The 14,054-nt window shown below is 52.8% G+C and overlaps 1 protein-coding gene across 1 annotated transcript in view; it reads right to left on the bottom strand.

The window, feature by feature from the left end:
* The window catches only part of NR2E1 (nuclear receptor subfamily 2 group E member 1), a 20,664-nt gene extending 6,610 nt beyond the window's left edge, over positions 1 to 14,054 (bottom strand). Inside the window, 9 exon segments of the mRNA XM_037391469.1 lie at positions 24 to 129; positions 394 to 543; positions 923 to 972; positions 974 to 1,017; positions 5,292 to 5,438; positions 6,743 to 6,978; positions 7,273 to 7,360; positions 8,088 to 8,233; positions 13,298 to 14,054. Of these exon segments, the coding sequence (XP_037247366.1) occupies positions 24 to 129; positions 394 to 543; positions 923 to 972; positions 974 to 1,017; positions 5,292 to 5,438; positions 6,743 to 6,978; positions 7,273 to 7,360; positions 8,088 to 8,233; positions 13,298 to 13,322 (992 nt within the window). The 5' untranslated portion in view covers positions 13,323 to 14,054.

Raw genomic sequence — 14,054 nt, 5'->3', positions numbered from 1 at the left:
AGTATTGAGAAGCCACCACTCACCTGGTGTGAATGTAGCTGTTCAGAGTGAGCTGGGCTTCATCTTGAAGGGCTGCTATAGCAGCAGCATTTCGGAAACTCCTCAGTTCGGAACCACTGTGTGTAGGCACTGGAAAGCAGATCAGTAACTAGTTCAGCTTGGCTCTTGGGGGGTCAGAACAGTTCAGCTAATGCTATCAATGGAAATTAAACGTTCCCATTAGTTCCCCAGCACGCCACTGTCAGCCTTTCAAAATGCAACACTGGCTATTGGAATTCAATACCACGAAACCTGTTGGATGGTATAAAACTATGTCTGGTTTAAAGCATATTTCTGCTCTACAGTAGCTTCATAGTTATCAGACCAGACAAGCAAGAGATTCTTTCTGCTTACCAGCTTTAAAAGTGACAATGCATTTGAGACAGGCAAATTCGGTAGCATCTAGCCGAAGTTGTCTAAATCTAGCCACAACCTCCTGTAAAGCCTGTATTTCCGAAATAATTTTATTCAGCTTCTGAGAATCTGTATTGTCACCGTTCATGCCTAAAACAGAAACAGATTAAATAAATAATATTAAAGGCATTTGCTTTATTTTATATTGATTTCTGACAAAATCCTCTGTATCAATATCCACTCTATTGTCACACTTGTCTATCTGGTTCCATGTAAACTGACTATATTGTATGAAGTTAATTATAACATCTCTTCTCTTGATGATACAAACACAGTAATTTGCATTTAAATGACAATGCAAGCATTCATGAATACAACAAAACAACATTATTTGCATTTAAATATAGATTTATAAATGACAGGTATGCTCTATTGTTCAGTAGAATTTGTTATTCTTTACATGTGTTTCTTTTCAGTAATGTATTTTATGTAATTTTGTAACAAAGTCATTAAATTGTGCAATTCTTACCAGATACAGCCAGTAGAGTGTTAGCATCAACTGGAATGGCCATTGTGCTATTCTAGAACAAACAGTGTCTTCCAAGCATCTTCCAAAAGCATCAGCTGTCATACAATAGATGTACAATATAACATAGTGTATATTTATAGATTATAAACAATTTTAAATATTGTAATTTCTGTTATTTACAAAAACTACTTAAATGCCTGTCATGGTGTTTTCCCCACAGAATTCGTTAGCTCTCCTCTCAGCTTTTTGAGAAGGTGTCTAGAAATAAGTCTCTGCATTGTAGAAAAACACTGCGGGTTGGCTCACTGTGCACCATGGTGTGTACCAAAAGGGAGGAGAGAGTGAGAACTGCCCAGAGAGCTTGCTCGCAACATGAACGCTCGCCTGTGTTTCTCAGCACAGCATGGGCTCTCTGCTCCTCTCCCTCGGCACAAATAGCTGTCCTAGGGCAAGTTGGACAGTGTTCTCCTGTTGCTCTCTAGGGATTATCCTCTTTTCCCCCAGGAAGGCAGGATTTGTGCAGAAAAGCCTGGACAACGCCCTGAAATGACATCACTCTGTAGGGAGCAGTGCTTTAGAGCACATATGTATCTTTAACCCCTTCCTTACTAAGCAAGTTTTTAGCTCTTTCAAGCACACAGCATCTGGACGCTCACACCGTTTCTCAGTATCACCTGTTTTCCTGCTTTTTTGCTTGAAATCACTCAAAAATTCCAGGCACTAAGAGCTGTTTCAGAGAACTGACAATCCAAGCACCTGCACTGACAGCATTGCTAGTTCTCTGCAATTTCCCTACATTGCCTTGTTGTGCAGTGGATGTGGTGTTCCCTCTTTGGAGGCAATGCCTTTGATTTCCGTGGAGAGGCACTGGTGCATCTGAAGAGGAGACAAGACTCCTGGTAATGCAGACTGGCAACAAGTTTAGTCTTGAGGGCATCTATGGGTTGTTGGCCCCCAGTTCAGCTGAAGCTCATGGCCTAAAGGACATGCTGTGGTGCACACACATTGCTGGGAACTCATGTTTCTTAATAAGGTGGGAGAGATTTGGAGGGGTGAGAACTGTAGTGGACTCAGGAGGCATCATCTGGTGGCTCCATGCAGTGAAAACTCATTGCCCAAAACTCATGCAGCAAAATAATCCAAACCACAAGCATTACTATTTCTATGATCCCTGGAAGTATCAGCAGCTTAACTTCTTAGGAAAATGGGAAGGAGGGTATTTTAAGTCTATAAAGACTCTATAAGGAAGAACAATATAAAAAAATATGTTGTACCAAATGAATGATTATTTCCTTGGAAACAGATATGTGAAAGTAATAGTTATTAGGAAAAAAATCTTTACTGGAAGGATTATCAAGCATTGGAACAGGCTGCCCAGGGAAGTGGTGGAGTCACCATCCCTGGAGGTACTTAAAAGATGTGTAGATGCAGCACTTGGGGACATGGTTTAGCGGTGGACTTGGCAGTGCTAGGTTAGTGGTTGGACCCGATGATCTTAAAAGCCTTTTCCAGCCTTCTCTATGACTGTATGATTCTATGATACAGAAAGCATGCAGTAAAAGTGGATTTTTTATCTATGTGCTCTTAACAGTATTATGAGTTTTAAACCACCTTATTCCGATCAGAATGGGAGGAAGAGCTCTCAGAGTTCCTGCTCCCAGCTTGCCACTGCAGGCTAACGCCCATTTTGTGCCTTTTTGTGCTATGTGCTTTGCAGAACTTCTACATAACCTGACTAAGGAAATTGTGACAGGAAAGTATTTCTGTCCCTGCATACAATTACTGTTTGAAATAATTATGTTGGATTTTACAGTACTGGAAGCTGCCCAGACTGGGAGCGGGGACGGGGTACTAGGGTTCAGTGCTCATCTCAGCTCTGTTCTGAGAGCAGCTGAACCTGCTCGTAAATCTCCTAACTGCTGCAGCCTGCAAACCCAGCCCCTCCTCTGGATAATCCTGCCTGATGGATGCACAGGTTTCTGTATGACATAGGAAATGATCCACCAGCCTTTCATTTGCTTTTGTAAAACGTTTTTTGTCATTCATTCATGCAGATACAATGGTAATGAAGGGTGGTTCCTGGAAGATATCAATTTCATATGTTCTTTCCCTCTAAGTCTTTAAAGTCAGAAGACTTTAGAAATAAGATACTATACCAATAGCTGAAGCTTTCTTCATGTGTATGCATAAGTCTGTAAAACCGCCAATTAAAATAACTCTTGCTGAAGTCATACTCAGCCCTCCTTCACCAAAGAATCAATAAATACCAGGCTTTCTGAAGGACTAGGTTTTGCTTCTTAATCAACTCCTTCCTGTAAGTACGACCTTTTGTTGGTGACCTGCATTGGGGCAACCTGTTTTATGGACAAGCTGGGCAGGTGTGCAGGCCAGCTAAACTTTAGGTATGGCATTTTTGTTGTGTGGCTTCCAATCCACAACGGGATTAGCTGTATGGAGCTGGGGAAGGGACACAGCCTCTGTTCTACCGAGGGCAATGACACAGCAATCCTCCAACTTGTGTTTTGTCAGCAGATTGGTTTCTACTTATTTCCTTGCCTTCAACATGAAACTGTCACAGAGCCCTGAAATCACAATGTGCTTGCCTTTTCAGAAGAGCACAAACAAAAGCAAAATCCAAGAAAAGGTTTTAGACTCTCCTCAGGCAGATGTCAGGGGTACAAATGGAGAAAGGCAGACATTTACAGCTGGGCCATTGTAAAATTAAATAATGCAATGGCACTAGTATAAAAATCAACTGTCTGATTATTCATTAAATAAAGTGATTAATATCAGAGTTGTTTCTTCTCCAGCTTTCCTGAATGTGGCAGGGGAATCATACAGAAAAAGGCCCAGGTCAAAACTTTAGAGCTGAGCAGCTCTGAGTTTTGAGGAAGTTGGCTTGCAGTGAGGTACAGCAAGTCAAGGTGATGTTAAGGAAAGGCTGGGATTTAAATATTTAATTCACTTACTCTAGTCCCTGATATGAAAGTGAAAGAAGTGGTTCATTATTTAAATATAACAGGAACACTCTGGTATCTATGGTAGATAAGCAGGCTTTGCTGTTTGAGGCATGCTTGGTCATGTGTGGTGGAGACTTCCCTTGCTCCCAGATCCTGCTGCTCCCTCCTCTTCACTCTAACAGAGATGACCTTGTGGGAAATGCATCTGTATTATGTCTAATAAAGCCTTTGCCTAAGGAGCCTCCTGTGCACATCACTGGTGGAGAGATGGACCAGCCACTTTCTGTGCACTGAGGCTGCTGCTGAAGCAGCACACTTGATGCTTATCCCTGATATTTGGGGCCTGTTTCTTTGGTTCCTTGGTATGACAGACCTAGTGCTCCGCAGGAGCAGTGGCAGCAGAAGACAATGTTAGAGAGCAGCATGCCACACTGGGACTGCTGTCTTCCTAACGGCATGTGTAACCTCGTGGGCCCTGCCTCATTGCTCGCATGCTCGCTACGCAACAGTACTGCAGCCAGAGCTGAGCAGTGTCCCCTTGACTATTTTCATGACAAGAATTTCAAAACATGGGTCTGGTTCTAGAGAAGGAACATTTCAATGTACCTTAGCTTCATATCACATTGTGACCATCATGATTTACCTTTAGGTAGAAAACACTGCTGGTTTCCTGAGAAGCTCTTCTCTTTCAGTTCAAAATATGTATTTGCATATCAACTGCAGCACTTGCAACATGCATCCACGGAAAGGAACTAGTTCCTCTGATGACTGCTATGTAACATCTAAGGCACAACCTTTCTAGTTACCATTTTGGGAAATTAGCTCAATCATATCAAAGTATTAGACGTCTTTTATGATTGGAGCTTTGTGTAGGTTTCCCCTTCCATTTTATAATTATCTGATTACTTTTTTAAAAAATCAGTGCATTATACAAAGCACACAGGGTCCTCATCAAGAATCAAGTCATTAAGAAATTGCTTAAGCTTGTATGGTTCACATAGGATTTTCTTGAGGCAAAGGCAAACTGTCATAGAGGAAAACAAGACAAATTAGGAAAGATTTTAATTAATGGTGAAAAATACTGGGGGCAGGCCAAATTTTGCCTCCACCATATTGGTGTAATTGCAAATTCACTGAAGCCAACATGAATAAGGAAAAAATGTTGGCCATGTGAGGAGAGGAGAGGAGAGTTTTCACTTTGTTCATGAAATAAAAGTTGGAGGAAAGCAGTTTCTAAATCACTGCCTTTTTTTCAGGAACAGACCGAAACTTTGCCCTGAATTTCAGAACTGCTGAAGTCCATTATGGATTTAAAGGTCTAGGGCTGAAGGTTCAGGACCCAGCCTGAGCTCTGAGCTGTCTTTAACAGGCAAGCCAGGCCAATGCCACTCCCGCTGCAGGTGCCTTACCTGGTCTTGTAAGGACAAGGTGGAGAAGGCTGGGACACTCTTGGCCCACTTGATGCTCATGAACAGAAGTCTGGCTGCTGACTCACAGACTGATTCGGTGGCCACTTCGTAGAGATACATAGGGGTACCGTTGACTTCATGCGGGTACTAATGTCAAAAAGAAAATAAAACAACTTCACACAATGTCACCAAGGCAGCCTTGTCTTCCTGTTCCCTAACAGCTGCCATTCAGTGCACCACGTTCATGCCCAGCACAGAGTGTCACTCTCTTGTTCTGCAAGCAGAGGGCATTGCTTTCAGTGGGCTCACTCCAACTGCTCTCTGCTGCTCATCCGTATAGATGAACTGTACTACAGAAACAGTGCCTGGAGGAGGCAGGAGGAAGAATGAACTTATTACATCAGGGGGAAAAATTTACCAAAATGTGGTGTCACCCTTTGCCGTGTTACACAATAGCACACTTCTGGTAGCAGAGTTAAAAGAATACAAATGTGATTAAGAATTTGTGGTTTGTAACCTGTGCTTCAGAAGCTGATTTAGTGCACCAGCCTTGCTCGGCAAAGGAGTAAGTACTCACTTAGCTTTAACCTTCACCTAGCTCCCTGACTGCAACTCACTGTAAGCAGATGTGTAGAACTAAGCATAACTACCTAAAGGTGGTGTAGGGTTGGAATGGAGTTACATTTTCAAGCACGTGTGATGTTTTCTTGCCAAATAATTTCCGATTAAGTATTTTCCAAAACTGCAATATAAAACTATACGTTATGATCATGCTCATGATGGATTCTGCCAAGCTACCAATTCTAAAAATGCAGAACGATTTAAGCCATCTCTTCTATGATTTTTCTAGATGCTGTAAATATACAAAATGCCACTGCAAATGGCTTAATGGAAAAAACCAACACCTTATGGCTAATTCCTGTGCAGTGGAGGCCACAGCAGTGCTTCCACTGGGCTGCCTAGGAAATGTCACAGCCAAGAAGCACGGAGCCAGCTTAGACTCGTTTGTGTCTGTGTGGACAAACTGCAGGCTTTGGTCAGCACAGCTATAGTACTTCCTGGACTACACCACTATAGATGATGATGGGCACTTTGCTGAAGAAAACTCAGTGATTGCATTCCTCATGAAACAAGGTTTAAAACTGACTTGTGGATGGGCTCCAGACAGGAGGAGCACTTCTGCAGCCATGAGGGTGTAAGAATGGAGGAGGGACAGGGTTGGTGCAGAGCAGGTTACCAGTCAGTCCTTCTGTGTACCCCTTCTGCAGAGGGCCTCTTGCCCCTTGCACCTCCTATCTTCAGAGCTTTTAGGGACATAACAAAAGAGTTCCCACCACAACCCACAAGGCCTCAAGCCTCGCTCTTTGCCATGTCAACCCCAGAGGCAAGAGGGAGCTGGTGGGTTGCAGGCACCCCAGTGGCAAGGTCTGGTGGCCGGGGTAGTGGCTGACCTTCGGGGTGGGCTGTGCTAGGCCCACCAGAGCCTGCCTCTCGGGTGTGCCGGTGACAGCGGCCAGCTCCAGGCCGTGGGGCTCCAGCTGGGAGACAGCAGTGAAGAAGGCAGGTGCCGGCAGGGCGGTGGCGGGGAAGTGGGGGGCACCGCCGCTCTCCTCTTTGTGCCCGCGGAAGTAGAGGGCCACTTGCTTCCGTATCGTCGATGTCCGGGGGCCCCGCTCGTGCTGCACTGCTGCAGGGCACCAAGGAAAGGTGAGGGGGTCACCACGGGGTCCCACACCAAGTACCCCATGTGCTCGGCTGGGCTTCCCTCCCTCCCCGCAATTTTTGGGGGTGACCCCCACGCCTCCCACCTGTGATGTTATCTGGAGAGAAATGGGCAAGTCTGCTGCGGGATGGGGGGTCATCAGAGGCCCGGGGAGGGGGGGTAGACCCTGCAGTGACGCACTGCTCCCCAGTTCAGAGTGAGTCCCGGCTCACTCCTGCTGCCCCACCACCCCGGCGCCGGGAGAGGGGGAGCGGGTACCGTCTTTGTTCATGTTGACCTCCAAGCACTTCTTCAGCCGGCAGGCCCGGCACTGGTTCCTGTGCGTCTTGTCCACCGGGCAGCCTCCCTGCAAGGCAGCCAGTCGTTGGGCCGGGGGGCGCAGCGCGCTCACCCCGCCGGCCCTGGAGCCCTCCCCGCGGCGCCGGGGGGCACGGGGGGGGCCGCTCCGACCGTGCCGGGGGGGGTCGTGCCGGGGGTCCGTGCCGCGCCGTGCCGTGCCGGGGTGCCTGGCCCCGCGGCGTGGCGGGCCGGGCCGCCTTCAGCACCCGAGACAGCGACGGCGGCACCGCCCCCTCGGGGCGCCCCTGTGCCCCGTGCCCCCCCGCCGCGCCCCCGGCCCCGCATCCCTGCGGGACCGACCGGGGGTGGGAGTGAGCGCGGCCGGAGCGGGAGGGGGAAAGCGCGGAGCTGGCTCTGCCTGGGCGCGGGCGCGACCCGCCGGGGGGAACTCGTGTCCGTCGTCCATCGACCGCCCGCGGAGTCCGGCTCACCGGGGGGCTGCCCCTCTTTCCTGGCGTGACCAGCCGGTGAGCTGGCTGCACGCCTCCCCTCGCCGTTGTCCCCGCACCCTCCTTGCGCACCCTCCCTGGTGGGCTGCGGCCGCACGGCCCGGGGTGCGGGGATGTGCCGGGAAGAGGCGGCCCGGGACCCCCTGGGTCGGGGCGGGGAGCTGCGTGGCAGCTGGATCTCACCGCTGCGGGTGTTCCTGCTGGCGGCGCGGGGGCAACACGGGGCCATGGGGGGGTGCAGGGTGAGGGGTGCAGGCGGTGAGCGGACTGCGCTGCGGCTGGTACCTGATTTCCCGATTTGCAAACGTAGGTCCTATTCCTCCTGATACTCCGCTTGAAAAATCCCGAGCACCCGTCGCAGGCGTAAACCCCATAGTGTTTCCCGGAGCTGCGGTCCCCACACACTTTGCAAGGGATGTCTAAAATGCGACCTGAAAGCAGAGAAGGGAGAGAGGGAGAGAGCGAGCGCTCAGCAATCTGACCTCCGGAGGGATTAGCCTCAGAGCCTCAGTACAAGCAAATAATGAAGTGATTTTATAGCCAACTTTCTTTTCCTTGAGCAAGTGTCAGTTTTCTACAATGAGCATTATTCATGCCCCGCTACGTTTATTTGGATCTTCTATAATCGCCAAGACCCATTTTGGGAGGGAAGATTACAGCAGCGAGAGCAGCAGGCTTGCCTGCTAGAAGTGGGGATGGGGGCGGGGGGCGGGGGTGTGTGTGTTTCCCTCGCTTTCTGGCGCTCGGCAAACAGCCGACGGCGCTTCCCTTGGGCAGGAGAGAGTCAGGAGATCGAGGCACAGAATAAAACAAAACAAAATAAAATGACCGGGAAGCCGAGCGACCTTGTCTCCCCTCTAGCAACCCCAGGGAAAGGGGGCTGGTTCCCGCTACAGAAGAGGCGTGCCGTTTCCTTCACCCCAAAACCTGCAGCAAAACTTTTCGCCTGGCCCTTTGTGCGCGGACGCGGCTGCGGGCGGCGGGCGGGCCGGTCGCGGGGCTGGCGGGCGGGCAGCTCTGCCCCGCTCCCCCGCGCGCTCCGCCGCCTCTCCCGCAGCCCCCGCTCCGCCGGGCGCTGCTTCCGCACCGGCTTGGACTAGAACTGCAAATGCTCTGAGGGTGATGTAAAAACTCGTACAGGGACTGTTGCAGCCCGGCTCAAGAAACCCGCCAAAACTTCGCTCAGCTTCTGCTTTTTATCCGGCCTCTCTCTTCTCTTTTTTCTTTTCTCCCCTCCTACTTTTTTTACTTTTTTCTTTTCTTTTCACTTCTTTCCACTTCTTTTATCTTTACTTTTATCTCTTTTCTCTTTCTTCTATCTTTTCTTTCCTTTTATTTTTTCTTTTCTTTTCTTCTTTTCTCTTATTTTCTCTTCTCTTCTTTTCTTTTCTTTATTTTATTTTTTTCTTTTTTCTTTTCTTTTCTTTTTTCTTTTCTTTTTTTTCTTTTCTTTCCTTTCCTTTTCTTTTCTTTTCTTCTCTTCTCTTCTCTTCTCTTCCCTTCCCTTCCCTTTTCTTCTCTTCTCTTCTCTTCTCTTTTCTTTTCTTTTCTTCTCTTTTCTTTTCTTTTTTTCTTTTCTTCTCTTCTCTTTTCTTTTCTTTTAATTTTTATTTTTTATTTTTTCTTCCCTTTTCTTCTCTTTTCTTTTTTCTTTTTTATTTTTTCTTCCCTTTTCTTCTCTTTTCTCCTTTTTTTTCCTTGGCCTCAAACAGCCATCTTCCTTCCTACCACAACTTAAACTGGCGATTCAGTCCCTCTCACCAAACCTTGGTCTCCAAACTCCAAGGGAGAGCGCCCAGGGCCGCTATCTTTGTTCGGAAGCAGCTCAGACAGAGAGAGCACCCCGGCTGTGGGGGGGTGGGGGTGAGGGCTGGAAGGGGGAAGGCGGCAGCGTGCGGTGTGGGGGGGCGGGGGGGTGTGTGGAAACAGGCCGCAGGGGCTCCTCTTGCTCCCTAGAGAATTTAGAAGTCCGAGATACTTTCAGACGTGTCTACGCTAAGGCTTTAAGACAATGCCTGCTGGCAGACAATAGGGACATTAGATAAAGTGTTAACTTAATGATTTTGCCCATTGAAACTCGTTTGACTGCCTCCAATGAGCACAAGCTGCCAGCTTCTCCCCTAAATGAAACCCGACAGCTGCTATACACAACACGGCGAGAGGGACGGGGATTAGGTTAGGGACTGTGAGAGGGAGGGGTGGCGGAGGGAGGGAAGGTGGGGAGAGAGGGAGAGCGGTTAAAGAATAGAAAACTTTTACGCAATTAATAAGGAGCGCAGCTAAAGGAAGCCCCCCCGCCCCACTGCCTGCGACCAAGCCGCGGCTTTGGAACTGCAGGTAGGCGCCCGTGAGGAGGGCCGAGGCCAAGGCACGGTTTCTGGGAGTGTGTAATTACAAGCCCTCCTTGCCACCTGCCTATTGGGGCACCAGTGACCCGTCAAAAAGTGTAGCATGGGAATTCGGATATCGCACAATGCCAACGGGGGAAAGCGCTCGACTTCCCTCTCCAGCCTTCAGCATCCACGGGGAGCGAGAGGGTCCACACGCACGCACACAAAGGAGGAGGAGGAGGGGCAGGCTGGGGGTGGGGGGAGACACTGGAGCGGTACGTGCAGCGGTGGCGCATCCCGGTGCGGAGCGCGGCTCGGCTGCGCTGCTCCTGCGCACCCCGGCGTAGCGCCGGGAACCCCCCGCTCCCCCTTCCCTCGGCAGCTGCACCCACCGTGGTCGCGCCCCCGGGCCCGCCGTGAGGTCGCCGCCCGTGGCACCGGGCAGCCGCGGGGGTCCCCTCTTCCCGGGGCTCCCCGCTCCCCCGGCCGGCCTGCGGCGCGGGACAGCCGGCTCGGCCCCGGCGGCGCTGAGAGCGGGCGGCGGCGAGGGGAGAAACTTGGGCTCGTTCTACAGAACAGTTTTCCCCAGACGGGTTTTAAGTTTGGGAAAGGTTTTTAAAAAATCCTATGCACTGTATATGCTTGTATCCACACCATGCATGTAAACATATGTTCCGTATATTCTTTACACCTCCGCATAGTCCGTATAAAACCCAAGCACCTGGAGCGCCTCGCCAAAGCCACCAGCCGCCTTCCCAGCCGTCGGAGCGGCGCGGCCCGTCCGACCGGCTCCGCGGCCCCCGACGAGGCTCCCGGAGGGAAGGGGGGCCACGGCAGAGGGCGCGGCTGGAGCCCCCCGTCTCGCCGCCCGCCCGCAATCCGGGTCGCCCCCTGCTCCCCCCCCCCCCCCCCCCAAGCCCCCCCGTCGCCGCCCCGCGGAGGCTGTCGTGCAGTGCAAAATATGAAATAAGTAGAGGGAGAAGAAGCAGAGCGGGGGGGTGGGAAGAGAAAAATGTAAGCTTGACACGGGGTCATGAGATAACTGATTAACTCTGTTTAAAAGAGCTCCGGTTCCCCGAGGTACCGCTTCGTCTCAGAAGTTTAGCGCTAAGAAAATGGGATTTCTGTTCAGCTGGGAAACCGTTTTGAACATCCCACGACAGGGGGTCCTCGGGGGCTTTTTTTGTGTGTCATAATTGCTTAAAGGATATATGGCAGCCCCGATTACTGTAATTACCATCAGAGGCTGTTGAAAGAAGTTAGTCTGGGCTCGGGGGACGGCGGGATGGGGTCTTGTTACCACCCAGGCAGAGATCGCAGCTGACATCGCTAGACGTCCACCGGCGGGCAGAAAAGCCAGTCCGGAGCCTCCTTGCCCGGGAGGCCCCCGGGACCCCCGGGACGGGCGCCCAGGCCCCGGGACAGCGGGCCCGGCTTTTGCACGCGCCGCCGAGGGCGGCTGGGCTCGGGCCCCGGCCCGGAGCGGTCCCCGCGTGTGCCTGCGGTGCCTGGCCGGGTCGGGCTTGGGAGTCCCTTTCGGGCAGTCCCAGGGGGTCTGGGCGGGTCGGACTCAGCCGCGAAAGCGGCGGCGGTGGCCGGGGGTCGCCCAGCGCCCTGCTGCCGGAGGCGCGGTCCAGCCTTGCGGGTTTTCTCCTCCGCAAAATGTCTCCGGCAGAAGCTCCGCCGTCCTTTGGCGACGAGGCTCCCCGGCCCTTCCTGCGCCTTCCCCAACACTCAGAAATCTGCCAGGAGCCCCGACAACGTCCCGGCGCGGCTGCCCACGGGCCCGATCCCGCTCAGGCTCCCCTCGCTCTTACCGGGCAGTTCGGGCAGCGCAGCCGGCGGGACGCAGCCCCGGCCGCCGCAGCTTTTTTTTGCCGCTGCCGCCTTCCCTACCGCCGTTAGTACCTCGACCGCGGCCCCGCCGCTGCTGGCTTTTTCCCCTCGTGGGGCTGACGGGGAAAATCGCCGCGCTCGGCCCCACGGGGGACGAAGGCAGACCGACCCACGCCGAAGCGGCGGCAGCTCGGCCGCAGCGCCGGGCCCCCGCGGGCATCTCGCGTGCCCCGCATCCCCCACGCGCGATTCCCGCGCCGTGGCCCCCGCCTGGCCCCCCGGCCCCGCCGCCGCGCCCCCCCCCCGGCTTCCCGGCCCCCGCGGACAAAAGGAGGACCCGGGTCAGAAGGACGGAGGGCAGCGGCAGTGAGAAGGCCGCGGTGCTGGCAGGGAGCGGCCGGTGGCAGGTACCGCCGTTGGATCCCTCCCGGCTCTGCCTCCCTATTTTTCCGCCGCTCCGCAACCCCGGGAGCGCGCCGGAGCGCAGAGGAAATAACTGTCCGATCCATCACTTGTCAGACATCAAATTGGATTGGGTATTTTTCCCCCCCTTCGTTACTGACTCCATCCATATTACAAACTCCGAAAGTCCCATTGGGATTATACGGATTGAGCCATTCTGTACGAGCGGTTAGTCATGCTTTAAATTCCCCAGTTATGAGGTGCATGGATTTAGGATTAAGAAAAATGTGACTTTTAAGTTGTTTCTGCTTTCCTCGTTGCAGGATTATTTGTTGTAACTGGAAATGGTGTGCAAAGTATTGCATTTAAATCCGCCTTCAATAGAGTTGCTTAAGCGATTCCGTGTAATTGTGTGACCAGAGTTTCAAACTCTTAAAAAGAAATTATTATGTCGCAGGAGACTGCATAAAATCAGTGAGGAAAGCAGCACGTTTCAACTTCGTGATGCCCTTTAAACCCAAACCTGCCTCCCTTCGCCCAAGTACCGGAGACCCGCAGACAACCGCCCGCGCCCCGCCGGGACGAGCCCCCTCCCGCCGCCGGCGCGGCTGCCTTTCCCGGGGCTCGCTGACCACGGGCTCCGGCCCCGGCTCCCGGCGCGGGCAGCCGGAGCGGGCAGCGGGAGAGCAGCTTCTTGTAAGCCCCGGCCCCAAACTCCATCGGGGCAACTCCGAGCGTATATATTCGTTGCCACTCCAGATGGAAATATGCACCTCTTTTTTCACTGGGGGGGGGGGGGGGGGCTGCAAACCCAAACCACAACCCCCCCTCCCCTTCCTCTCCTCCCCTCCACCTCCCGCCCCCCAGGGCCAGGCTGCAGCCGGTCTCGGAAAGGCTGCTCGAAGCCTCCGCCGCGTTATTACCCACTTGTTGATCCCGCCGGCTTGCTCATGCTCGAAGCCCCCGGGAGTCGTTAAACTCGGGGCGAAGTGTCGGCTCCGGGGCGAGGCGGTGCGCCCCCCACCCCCCACCCCCCGCCGGCGCGGCGGCTCCGCGGCAGGTGCCTCCCTCGGGCGCTCACTGCGGGCTCCGCCGCGGGGGCCGGCACATCCTCGCCGCTGCCCCGCTCCCCAGCGGTGTCCTTCCGAGGGACGGGAGCGCACCGCCGGGACGCGGCAAGGGGGGGGAGAAAAAAAAATAGGAGCAAAAAGAAAAAGAAAAAGAATTTTAAAAAAAGCAACGAAATGACCCGAAGTCGGCGGCCGCTCGCTGCCCCTCTGCGAGCAGATGCTCTCGGGACCCCGGGAGGGTGCAGGGGGGTGCGAGTGGGCTCGCCACCGCGCTCCTGGAAGGCAAGCGAGAGCCACAGCAGCCAAAACAACAATAAGACGAAGGAGAAGGTAGGATGGGGCTCGGGGCTCTGCGCCGAGCGCCTCGGTGCAGCGAGCAGGGAGATCAGAGCCTGGAAAAATAATGGAAGGGGGGAAAAGGCGTCAGAGGAGGCTGTCTCTGCCTCTCAGAAACTGAATGGTATAAAAAGGGAAAGGTTTCCAGAAGTTCATTACACTGGCTGACTTTGCGCTTTGAGCTCCAGGCTTCGGCCCCTATAATATCGGCAGAGGCTGTGACAGGCAGCGGCGGGGAGGGGAGAGGGACGCCCCTTGCCCACTGAGCTTCCCCTTCT

The sequence above is a fragment of the Falco rusticolus genome, chromosome 6 (genome assembly GCF_015220075.1).
Source record: "Falco rusticolus isolate bFalRus1 chromosome 6, bFalRus1.pri, whole genome shotgun sequence".
NCBI lineage: Eukaryota > Metazoa > Chordata > Aves > Falconiformes > Falconidae > Falco > Falco rusticolus.
The sequence above is the reverse complement of the archived record's forward strand: the minus strand, read 5'-3'. Positions and strand labels throughout refer to the sequence as shown.